The sequence below is a fragment of the Xyrauchen texanus genome, chromosome 6 (assembly GCF_025860055.1).
Source record: "Xyrauchen texanus isolate HMW12.3.18 chromosome 6, RBS_HiC_50CHRs, whole genome shotgun sequence".
In the NCBI taxonomy this organism is placed as follows: domain Eukaryota; kingdom Metazoa; phylum Chordata; class Actinopteri; order Cypriniformes; family Catostomidae; genus Xyrauchen; species Xyrauchen texanus.
In genome coordinates, this window is record NC_068281.1 from 26757617 (window position 1) to 26770646 (window position 13030).

At 39.6% G+C, this 13030-nt stretch overlaps 1 protein-coding gene across 3 annotated transcripts in view; it reads left to right on the forward strand.

The window, feature by feature from the left end:
• Positions 1–13030, forward strand: part of LOC127645537 (small conductance calcium-activated potassium channel protein 2-like) — a 65516-nt gene that overhangs the window by 26865 nt on the left and 25621 nt on the right. For all 3 annotated transcript variants that reach the window (XM_052129190.1, XM_052129188.1, XM_052129189.1), the window contains exons 2-4: positions 6808–7257; positions 10223–10318; positions 11962–12380. In XM_052129190.1, coding sequence (XP_051985150.1) covers positions 6892–7257; positions 10223–10318; positions 11962–12380 — 881 coding nt within the window. In that variant the 5' untranslated portion in view covers positions 6808–6891. The remainder of the gene's footprint in view (positions 1–6807; positions 7258–10222; positions 10319–11961; positions 12381–13030) is intronic.

Here is a 13030-nt window from a genome sequence, read left to right on the forward strand (position 1 = left end):
CATCACTAGGCCTTCAATATTTTGTGTATATAATAGTTTTCCCCCCTGAGAAATCTCATATTTGCATCCTCTAGAGCAGGGGTTCTCAACCTTTTGCAAGCTGGGCCCCCCCAAAGCTGGTTCATTGCAGTTGGGGCCCCAGTGCCCCCCGCCCCGCCCCATGCTTTATTGTTGTTATTATTATTATTATTATTATTATTATTATTATTCTAATTGGCAGTAGCACCAGACTTCTAATGTGAGCTTGCAGGCATTATTATTATTATGAGTAGTAGTAGGCCTATCATCATTACTAGGCTATTGCTATATAATTATATGAGGTTACATGCTTTATTGTTGTTATTATTATTATTATTATTATCATCATCAGTTGGCCTATTATCATTACTAGGCTATTGCTATAATTGGGAATTGGCACCAGACCTCTGATATTAATTTATGCTTTATTATTGTTATTATTACTAGGCCTAATAGTAGGCATCATCTGCATTTTTACAGAAGCTTGCTGGTAGGTGATGTTAATGTGAGACCTGAGCCTGCTTTGCCTTGCAAAGATCCTCAATTCTTGGCTCAATGTTTGATAAACATAGCCTCAAATCATCCTCGATTTGTGCACGATTGCGGTATTTCGTTTTGAGTGCAGTCATTTTTGAGAATCCTGCCTCACACAAATATGTTGACGCGAAAGGAAGGAGAATCTTCAAGGCGACGTCACAGAGTTCAGGGTATTCCTGCATCAATGCTGCCCAGAATGACGAAAGAGGGCAGGAGCTAAAGAGTTCCTTCAGTCTACTGTCACTCTTCAGCTCAATAATCTGTTCCTGCATATCAATTGATAGCTCGTTTGCTGTGCACACAAACGGATCTTGAACCCACGCAAAAGAGCGATAATCCTCTTTAAAGTACGTCGCAAATTGTTTTCTCATTGCTGACAGGTGCTCAGACGCTGATTGAAATAGGGAGGAGAAATGCGTGTGGCGTGCCTGCATCAGTGATAAAGTCTGCAAGGCTGGGGAACATGTCGCAGTTCCCTCGACTGATGCGGCGACCATGCCAGAGGTCTAGTTTTTGTGTGAAGGCGTGCACTTTGTCTGCAAGGAGCAAAATATGAGTTTCGCGGCCTTGCAAAGACAGGTTGAGGCCATTCAAGCGGTCAAATATATCGACCAAATAGGACAGAGACGCAAGCCACATAGTGTCATCCAGATGCTTCGCCAGATCTGATTTGATTTCTGTCAAAAACCACTTCACCTCCTCTCGCAGCTCATACAACCGCTGTAACATCCGCCCCCTGGAGAGCCAGCGAACTTCAGTGTGCAGAAGCAGCTGTTCGTGCCCTGACCCCATCTCCTGGCAGAGGACCCCAAACAAGCGAGAGTTTAGCGGCCGTGATTTGATGAGATTTATTATTTGATTGGTTCAGCACGGAGTCAAAGAGAACCGGCATTTTTTTAGCAGCTAGTGCTTCGCGATGGACCATGCAATGTGTCCATTTCACAAGTGGAGCTACTTGCTGAACACGAGCAGCTAGGCCACGCTCACGCCCCGTCATTGCCTGCGCACCATCCGTGCATAGGCCAACGCATCGGTCCCAAGCCAAACCATTTTCACGGATAAAAATATCAAGGACATTGAAAATGGCTTCTCCTGTAGTGTGCGACTGAAGAGGCCGGAAAAACAGGACATCCTCCTCAATCGCCTTGTCCCGCAGATACCTGACATAGGTGGGGAGCTGTGCCTGCCCAGCAATATCAGTGGATTCGTCCAGCTGCAGCGCGTAGTAAGGACTCTTTTTTACGTACTCTATCAGTTGCTCTCTGATATCATTGGACATGTCTACAATTCTCCTAGCGACTGTGTCATTGGACAGTGGTACTGCACCGAGTTTGGCTGCTGCACTATCGCCTATCATTATTCTGCACGTCTTGCGCTGCCGGCAAAATGAGAGTCTCGGCGATTGTATGCGGTTTACCCAGTTTACCGATCCTTTTGGCCACTACATACGATGCCTCCAAACACTGTTTAGACACAGTGCTGTGCACTGAAATGGTTGCCTGTTGCTGATGGAGGCCATCAAGCTTTCTTTTAAAATATTCAGCTGGTTTATTTTTAATGCCAGCATGCTTTGTTTCGAGGTGCCTTTGTAATTTGCAGGGCTTCATACTGTCGTTTGCCAGCACCTCGGCACACACGACACACTGAGGTCTCAGATTAGCCGTGACTGTAAACCCAAATTGCAGGTATGCTTCATCGTACCTTCAAAGCTTTTTTCAAAGCGCGATTCATTTGCAGCCTGGACGTGGATGGGTGTGTGTCTCCTCTCTGCTCTGACTGCTGCGCGAGGCTACTGAGAGACTGACCGCCTGTGTGAGTGCTTTTGGACGGGAGAGGGGCTCACGGCAGCACCCGCTGTTCGTTGAGCACAGGAGGCCTAACTGCAGAGTGATTCGTGCTTTCGAGTCTCCAAACACCACAAAAGTCTCCAAAAACACCAGTAAAAGTCGCTGGATTTGTCGCTTTTGACAAAAAAAAAAGCCGCCAGGAGGATGATTTGTTTGTGTTATAATCAGTGATTGAACTCTCGGCACTCTCTTTGCATTGGCAAATCATGACATTTTTACAGTGAAAAACAAAACTTGGAGATATTGCTGTTACAACAATGTATTGTTATTTATTTAGCATAGCGCATCTCACAGCAATACTCAATCGTGTTTTGAATGATTCAGTGTTGTGAACGAATCGGTTGAGTCAAAGATTCAATGACCCATTCACAAACATCTGTCTCATTCTTGATGAATCGGCCGCTTGAACGAATCATTTGAATGAACGACTCAATGACTCGCTTAATGAAACTGCTTATCACCTGCATTTGCGCTCACTATCGATAAACCAATCAAATTTGTTCAAAACTTTTTTTTTAAATCAGTCCAAACACATTTAAATTTTTATTCAGGAGTTATGTATATACAAAACTATAACTTTTTATGACAGTAGTTTAGTGATCAAAAAAATGTGCCCAAAAATTTTTTTTTCCAGTTTTTTTTTCCCTTCCATCGTAGCCTACTCGCGCCCTCCCGGGAGAATGTCCGGGGGGGCTCGCCCCACCGGTTGAGAACCACTGCTCTAGAGCTTGAGATTTGCCAAGATACCAATGAAAAGTCATAGATTCTGCAGTGAAAAGTCATAGATTTCCATATGAATGCCAAAATGTATAATAAAATCACTCAAAATCAAGTTGTCTGAGCTATGCTATATTCGTTAATTTTTTTGCTCCATTTTCGTACTGTATGTCAACAACTGTCTCAATGACATCTCTTTATATTTACAGTATCTTAATTAATTTTAGGAGAAAAATCTGACTCCAATAAAGGAATACTTCACCCACAAAATGAAAATTCATTCATTGCATGTTAATTACTCTCTACTTGAAATATTTTGTAAGATTAGGATACTCATACATTTTGATGTACTTAACTTTAAAGTGAACTTTTTGGCTAAATTAAAAATGTCCATGTAATCTCAATTTAAATACTTCAAGAAGAGGGACCTAACTAGCTAGTATAGTGATTGCTAGGATGCTGAATGCATGCTAATCGGTAACAATATCTTCTAAAGCAAATCGATGGTTGTTGTAAAAACAAATTGATAATTAAAAAGTTTGACTTTAAATCATTGCTTCTGCCCAGCGCTGCATTTCTGTTTGAAATTAACTAACTGTGACAGGGCGGAGAACGGGGCCGAATTGTGATGCTACACACCCGGCCCCTAATCAGGCTACTCAAGCCTCAGAGAGGGATAAAGGCCGACTGGAAGCTGCAGTGGTACAGAGAGAGAGATTTACGTGAAGCTGTCCGGCACCTTTGTGTGTTTGTCTTTTTGTTTAGTTCTTCATTAAACTATTATTTATATTGTCAATCCGGTTCTCGCCTCCTCCTTTCCATTAATATCTTTGCACTAACACTTGCATGACATTCGTTCCTCTGCTATATACAAAGCATGCGCTTTCGACTTCTCGCATGAACGCACCATAGCACTTACGTCACTGATGCGTCAGCTGCTGGCAGGAAGTGATTTTTTAAAGCTAATAAAGCTTCTTACATCAACCTATCGATTTGCTTCAGAAGTCATTAATTGATCGACTGGTTACATGTGAATTACTTTTATGCTGCCTAAATATGCCTTTTGGACCATCAAATAGCCAGCAGCCTGATGGCGCCTGTTTACTTACATTATAAGGACCAACAGAGCTTCAACATTTTTGAAGTGAATAATGAGAAAATTTTCAATTTTGTGTAAACTCTTCCTTTAACTTGTACCTGTCCCCAAACTATAGCTCAAACAACACTCTTCACCAAGATGCAAACCCCCAAAATTACATCACAAAAGAAACTCTAAATAACACAAATTAACAGTTAAAGGACAGGCAAGAAGGAGGCAGGAACCGTCTGAACAGTCAACATATAGGTTTAACTGAAAACAACATAAAACTTGAGACAAACACAGACATACATGCAGCGCGGCCGTGTGTATCTCCCTCTCTTGAACTGGCACCTCCAGGTTGTCTTTATCCCCCTCCCAGCTGATTAGCCTGATTTAGGGCCAGCCATGTGTCCTCACGGCCCGGCACTGCCCTCCTCCTCGTCACACTCATCCATCGCCCAACTCAGGCCGGGGAAACCTCCGGCATGAATTGTTCTCCTCCCTTCCCTTTCTGAAGGGGGGGCATTGCCCGTACCTGCCGGCAGGTCTTCCCTGTCTTTCTGGAGCCCTGGGAGAGCCGAGGGGAGGGAAAGGGGTGAGGAAATGAGCGAGGCAGAGTGACAGAGAGAGAGAGGAGAGAGACAGAGAAAAACTTGCTCACCGGTTCCCAGACTTGCTGTCGCCCGGTTCTCAAAACCACTGTAACAGGTAAGGGATGGGTAAGAAGGAGGTGGGGACCAGCTGAACAGTCAAAATAAAGGTTTAATGACATAAATGAACTGAAAACAACAGAAACAGTAAGACAAACACAGACACACATGCAGAGCGGCCACGTGCGTCTCACTCTCTCTCGAAATGTTACCTCCGGCTCGTCTTTATCCCACTCCCAGCTGATTAAACCGATTCAGGGCCGACCGTGTGTCCTCATGGCCGGCCCGCCCTCCTCCTCGTCTCTCGCAACAAAACATGAAACACTAACCTTTTCAATTTATATTCCCCTTTACAGTACATTTATCTTGCACAAAGACACATTCAAAAACTCTTAATTTTAACATTTACTTTCCCTTTCGAGTGCCATGCATAGCATGCTGGGACATATACGTTTTGTGCCCAGTTTCATTTAAATTTATGTTCCTGTAAATTTAAAGAAACAAGTTTATTAAATTCAAAACAATAAAACAATTCAGGTTGCTTAAAACGTGTCGGTTTTATGAACTCAAAAGAAAGAGAATGTTTTTTTCACTCTGGCTCAGTGATGTGATGCTGTTTTTGAAACTGGAAAAAATAAAATATTCTCTTAGAGGATCCACCAAATGTTTTTATTCATATTTTGAAAAGGACGTAATTCTTCCCAAAAACTAAAACTAATATTGTTATTAAAAGGCCCGTGCACAGTGGAATGGATAACGCAAATCAACACAATGGGCTAACAATGATGTCAATTATTTCCTCACTGTTTGTAATATAACAAACTTGAGACTCTGTTTTTCTAATTTGGATTTTTTTTTTTTTTTTTTACATATACATTGTTTATATATATTATTATTATTATTATACTTTATATATTTTTTCTTTTTTTCCTTTCTTTCTTTGTTCAGTGGGTGGGTTGTGGAAAAGGGGGAAAATTGTAAAAACAAGGAGCATTGTTAACTTTTTCTGTATATGATACGTCACTGTTCTTCCTTAAATTAAAAAAAAAAAAAAAAAAAAGAATGTTTTTGATAATACTAAATACTCATCAAGGTAAATTTATTTGAACTAATTTGTATGAATAAATTTTTTCCTACTCAAAACAATTAATTATTTTGAGCATTGGGGTTTACAGTGAGGCTGGCATCTCCTCATTGACTTAAAACTCTTCTGACATGTTTTTCTCTGGTGTGTGTGCAGCTGTGTTGCGTTTTCTGTTGTTTAAATCGCTGGTGGTCCGCTTGAAGTGCAACAAAGTTCTTTGTCGCTTGAATGCCCCATCTTGCAACCAGGGACAGCGGAACTACTGCTCTCATGCTTTCTCATGAACATGCACAGCAACAGTCATTGAGCATTTTAACTAAATAATACATTCGTTTTTGGATATTTTCTCACCAAACATTAGCAGATGCCTTCAGATCAAGGCATGAGTCACATCCAATAATTGATTAGACTTCTGAATTATACTTTTGCATCCTTTTGAAGCTTGAAGAGGGAGTGATAATAAACTGCCATTGGATGACAACACTGAGCACAGCATTTTTTCACAATTTCTCCCTTTATTCTATAATACACAGAGGTGAGAAGAAAATGACCAAATTTTCATTTTTTGGTGAACGATCCCTTGAAGTCTTCTTAGCTATGAAAGAGCCACCTCTGAGCAATGAAATTATTATTTGATATGCACACCCAAATGTAAATGTGTATGGATTAATATTTAAGGCATCAAAGAAGTGTTTACAGAATAATTAACATTTAGTCATTATAATACACACTCATGTGAAGATGCTACACTGGGTCATCTGAAGTAGAATGGGAAACTCTGGTCATGGATCAGGGCCAGCAGCGTAGATTAATAGTGGTGTCAGTTTTCATGCTGCTAACACCTATTTGTCTTTATTTGATTTTTGCTGACAGGCACATGCTGAGCGAACAAAGCTGAGCCATGCTGGATCCAAGCCCTCCCTCTCCGAGAGCAGCCACTCACTCCCTCAGATAGCCATGAACAGTTGCAAGTACAATGGAGGAGTGGTAAAACCACTGGGCAGCCTGGCGGCATCACGACGCAACCTATCAGAGCATGACTCTGAGACCCAGCCGCTACAGACTCTGCACAGCTCTGGCTTGGAAGTGGTCGTCTCCAAGGGTGGTGGCGAGGACACCAGCAAGGCATCCAATGAGAGCCTGGTTAGAGAGAGTGGAAATGCTCCACAGAAGAAAAATAAAGATATCGGCTACAAGCTGGGCCACAGGAGGGCACTTTTTGAGAAGCGCAAGCGGCTTAGCGACTATGCTCTAATATTTGGGATGTTTGGGATCGTTGTCATGGTAACAGAGACTGAGCTGTCCTGGGGGGTTTACACTAAGGTAGGTGGTTCCTTTTTATTTATATTTCCTTCAACCATACATATATGAAAAATGTGGTAACCAAGGCTTGATAAACACTAGGGTCCAAAGGTCTGTTTCTAAATTGAAAATCTGGCATTCAAACTCTAATTTAAAACTGCGCTCAATAGTTTTTTGAAAACACCTATAGGGCCTGAATGCAGCATCAGCCATATGGAATAGTTTCCAGTTACAGATACCATTGAATAAATTAACTATTTACAGTCACCCATGATTAATTTAATCCATTAGTGAAAGTGTCCAATTACAGAGTGGTTACTGAGATTTAGCAAGAAGTTTTGCAGCTGGCCATGTGATACTAACATGGCAGCCCCCATGAGGGAACCCTCTCCATGTAGAATAAAACAGCTTTCATAAGGTTGCTGAAATTACTCATATGTAGACATTATTTTATACATACAGTATGTTTCAAAACTGCTATTTATTTCTTTAGGTGTTAAACTGTTTTAATGAGAAAAAAATTACTGAGTGCGCCTTTAATCCTGGAAATGAATTTTTTGGGGGGGGTTTTAAAACTGTAAAACAAAGAAATTTTATGATATGAAATGAAGATTCTGCACTATTTCTAAGTCGCTAATCAAATACGAAATGTCAGATAGTCTTTGTTTCATTGTAGCACATAATGCACTTTGGCACATTCTTAGATCATGCTGGGATAACATGGATTATCTGGTTTTCCACAAACTTGTGGAGTCCACGTCAGCTCAAGTGCATACTGTCATTTAAGCAAAAGGGTAACATAACCAAAGAAATTCTGAAATTAATTTACATTTTTCAGTTTAAGTTTTCTCAAATTGTGATGCTGATAATATCATTTGTAATGACAATGACAATTGTAAAGGCATTTTCACAAGTAGTCTCAGACATTTGGAGCCCATTTTTCTTCTAAGTTAGCCCTCATAATATTTTCCCCTCTGGGCATATGTAACCTTCACATCATAGTACATGTATGTTGGCATCACATTAATATTCATCCTCTAAACCACATTGATCTACCTTGTCACTTAAAATGTGGACTAGCTGTAGCTCTTCCCATCTGCTTACTGTATTGTAGCCTTTTTTACAAGCAGCACTGGTGGTCTTTGAGAACTGTAATGCTTTAAGCTTTGAGGTTGGCCTGTATAACAGACAACTCCCAAAGCAATTCTTAATGCAAGGTTCTACCAAAATGTGTTTGGTACTGTGACCACTCAGCTCCCTTGAGATGTGGATTTTGTAACGGTTGTGCTATTTCTACCCCTGTGGGAGAGAACTGCTTCACTACTAATGTCACATTCAGCTGAATTAAATAAATGATCACATGGCTTCATCTGGCACAGAAAGAAAAATATATAAAAGAAAAGTTAAAAACAATGGCATGTGAATCTCAATTTGAAACAAAGGCATTCCAGATGTGTTGACCTTCAACAGGTGCATTAATTCGTTTACTATCTAATTTGTTACACAGGAAATTTATAACAATTTCAGACCTAGTTTTTTCTCAGAGAGAAAACTGGGAACCTGGGGATAAATTAGAAGTGGTAAGAAGGGAGTCTAATTTCAATGTTAAAATTAAATCTTTATTTGCTTTTCTGTGGCCATATAGATTATGTACACTTTGCATAGTTTTACATACTGGCATGAACCATGACATTTTTATTTGATTATAAATCTATACACACAGCTCATGCCTTTTAAAATTAATTAAAATTAGTACTTTAGGACATCTAGAACATAATTGTTTTGAAAGGATATTGTTATTGTGTATTTTAGAATAAAGTAATTTTGTACCTATCAGAATAAAGCTAAATATATGGCAATATATGACATGTGTAATATCATAATAAAATATTTTTTAATAAAATATTATGTATTGTATTACATATAACATTTTATTCTCAAAAAGCATTTTTTCTCTGTCGGGTAGGTTAGAGTATATTTTAGGATAGTTATAACACAACCAGACTTTACCATCATCTCACCCACAAATGAAAATTATGCTGTCATTTACATTTACCCTCATGCTATTCCAAATCTGTATACCTTTCTTTCTTCTGTATCATCTCCTTTTGTGTTCCACGGAAGCAAAAAATAAATAAAAAATACGGATTATAACAACGTGAGATTCAGTAAATATTTACACAGTTTTAAACAATACCTTGAATTCACAAGTTCACAGGTACAAATATTCCTGCAGCTCAGTAAGGTAAAAGTATTTGGCATGCTGTCCGAAGCAGAGGGGCGTGGGCACGGTACTGGACTTGAGCTGGAGGAATATTGCTGGAGGAATATTGTAAGAATCATTGTCTGAGCAAAGGAAGCAGGCACTTATATGTCCTTGAAATATGATTGGCAGGCATAGATAAACAAGCTTCTCCTGAACTTACAGTACATTTGGAACTTAATTTCTGCTTCCAGTTAGCTTTAATTGACCTCTCACACCAGTCTGCATGAAACATGTTGGTTTGTAACCCTCATTAAAACACTAACATTTCTGCTAACAAGTCCCACACCCCCAGGACACTGCCTAAAAACATGCTGAAGTATTCACAATTTCAAGCCCACATCCATGAATTGTGTGTGCATAGATGTGATATGGAGTTTATGGAGGGAGCAAACCTAATAAGATGTTTCGATGTACTTGCTTCCCAAATGCACCAGATTCATTTGTTGCCATGGGAAATATTATTGAAAGTGTTTTTTTTTTGGTTCCCTGACACATTGGGGATGTTAAACTCCTCCTGGGTGAAGCACTGCAGAGTATTGTGACGCAGATGGTTTAGATAGCATCTATTCATCCAAAAATGTTTCATTTTGTAAACATGATATTGTAACTTAGCATTAGTATGACTTATGTGGTATTACGTGGTTATACTCTTTAACATGGCAACAGAGATTTCAATGTATTTAGAATACTAATGGTGTGTTTTTTTTTCTTTTGCTGCAGGAATCTTCATATTCATTTGCACTAAAATGCCTTATCAGCCTTTCCACTGTTATTTTGCTTGGTCTTATAATAATGTACCACGCTCGGGAAATACAGGTTAGTCAAACTAATGAAGCCTAAGAGAGAATCATTAATCATGCAAAATAATCAAGAATCATGCATATTCATGTTGATTGTCTTTTAATTGATTATTTATGGATGCTGATTTAAAGTTAAAGTGTGTAATTTCTGTGCCACTAGTATCACCAAATGGAATTACAAAAATACAGTGCTGAAAAAACTATGTAAACCTCCCCAAGGTGGTTTGCTTGTCTTTGCTGGTTAAAGCTGGTTTAGCCTGGCTTCCAGCCTTGCTGAGCTGGTGTTTAGCCGGTTTAGCGGGTCGACCAGCTGATAAGTGCCCAAAACCTTCTAAAATCACCAGTTAATTTTTACACCGTTTCTTTTTTACGAAAATGTCCTTTAAAATGAGTCAATATTTCATCATGTCATATTCATTAATATTAGTCCGTTTTTCTCTGAATAAAATGGCATATATCTTTATATGAAAATAATATTTTTTAGTTGATGACAATGTGCAAAATGACAAAACAGGTGTCAAACCGTAACAGACCAAATTTTAATCAAATATTCAAACATTTTGAATTTTTTTTTAAACATTTTCTTAATTTAATAATTTAGTTGAAGACATACAGCATTTTCAGAAACAGATACAGCATATTCACAACGCATGTTATGCATATTACGACTACCTTTCAAACAAGATAAAGTTCACCTAATAATTTGCTTCACTGTCTATGCAGATGCAAGTTTTAATATACATAGTAAAATTGCATGTATGTTTGATGTTTAAGTGAGTTAGTTATCCTGTTTTAAAGTGGTTAATTTTGCCTGTGTTTGGCGCATTCAACTGATGCAGCTCAAACAGTGAAATCCCCAACGTACTGGATTATTGGATTAGATGAACAATCTTCTTCCATAAACTTCTTCTGTTTCTTGCACTTTTAATATCTTGCAGGATTATATTTTGTTGTTGTCATATTTTCATCAACAGTATGCTTTAATAAAATTGTTTAATTTTCATCATGATACGTCTTTTATGTCTCGCATTTGTAAAAACCACCAAAACAGACCATCTTAACTAGTTGTTTTTTTTAACAGTTAACATACTCCCCCTTTCTGCTATTGGAACGGTTAACAGATAGTCCTGCCCTAAATTCACACCATTGGCTGAGCCAATGTTGCTTTTTCAGGCTGGTTGGGATGTTTAAACAAACAGAGCAATGTTTTGATAAGTACAGTGTTTACACTTATTTTTTAAGTATAGGTCTCTGCGGAACCATAAAGGGTGTTTCCCAATCTGTGGGCATTTTAAAACCAGGATGGGAGTTTCTGAACTATTCAATGAAAGTAGGGAATACCATTGTAGTAGGCAAATCGTGTAAACCATTTAAAAAAAACACCCATCCCGGGTTTGAAAACACCCACTGATTGGACAATGCCTATTTTTGTCTTTAGAGACACAAGTGTACTTTTTTTTTAGGGGAATCAGTTTATAAATGGATAACTTGGAGTTGTTTCTGCGTAATAAGCTGGAAAAGGAGAACGTATTTTAACTTTGAAAAATGAAACACTTCCCCTTTAAAGCATGACTTCCACTAAAATGTATTTTTCTGTCGAACTCTGAGTTCCTATTTACTTATCTAGTAAATAGAACCTGTTCTTCACCTTCTCTGCAGCTGTTCATGGTGGACAATGGGGCGGATGACTGGAGGATAGCCATGACATATGAGCGTATCTTCTTCATTGTACTGGAGCTGCTGGTGTGTGCCATTCACCCAATCCCGGGCCAGTATGTCTTCACATGGACTGCCCGGCTGGCCTTCACCTACGTGCCCTCTGTGGCCGATGCTGACGTAGACATCATACTTTCCATCCCCATGTTCCTCCGTCTCTACCTGATCGGCCGGGTCATGCTCCTTCATAGCAAGCTTTTCACAGATGCATCCTCACGCAGTATAGGTGCCCTCAACAAGATCAACTTCAACACACGCTTCGTCATGAAGACCCTCATGACTATTTGCCCCGGAACTGTGCTGCTGGTCTTCAGTATCTCCTCCTGGATCATCGCGGCCTGGACTGTACGGGTCTGTGAGAGGTATGGCACCACAGCAACTGTTATCCCAAGTACAGCTGCACCCCCCCCCCCCCTCCATCTAGCTCTCTGTCTCTCTCTCACTCTCTTTCTGACTTTTGCTCTCCTTCTATCTGCATCTCCCACTCACTCATTCCCTCCAGGAGCATCTCCAACAGCCTCACGCTGCCTGAATGAAGAGCTTTTTCTCTCATCAGCTCTGCGATTGCACCACAAATCCCAGTCCATGTTTTGTATGCTGTAATAACGATTGTTAAATAATTAATGACTGCCTAATTGTTTGTTTGCGGAATGGTTTGTTTTTGTAATCTTGAGGGGCCCAGACGATACCCACTTCAAAAACTGCATCATCATGATCTCATCCAATGAGACAGTGTAGATTTCAACATATTAAGACACATGAGGAAATGGACATACACTGTTCTCTCCATATACAGCCTTGTTGGGCTCAAGCAGCATGGAGCAGAATAGGTTAGATTCACAATTAAGAGTGAACAATCATTAACTGTCTGAACTGTTTGTGTTCAGTCTGTGTCTTTGCCATTCCTGCCTGTGTTACCGGCATCTCCTCACCTTTACTTCTCCAGCTCTTCCCTTAGACTTGCTTTATAGCAACCACAAATACAGTAGCCAGAAATAATCTTGCTTTTTAA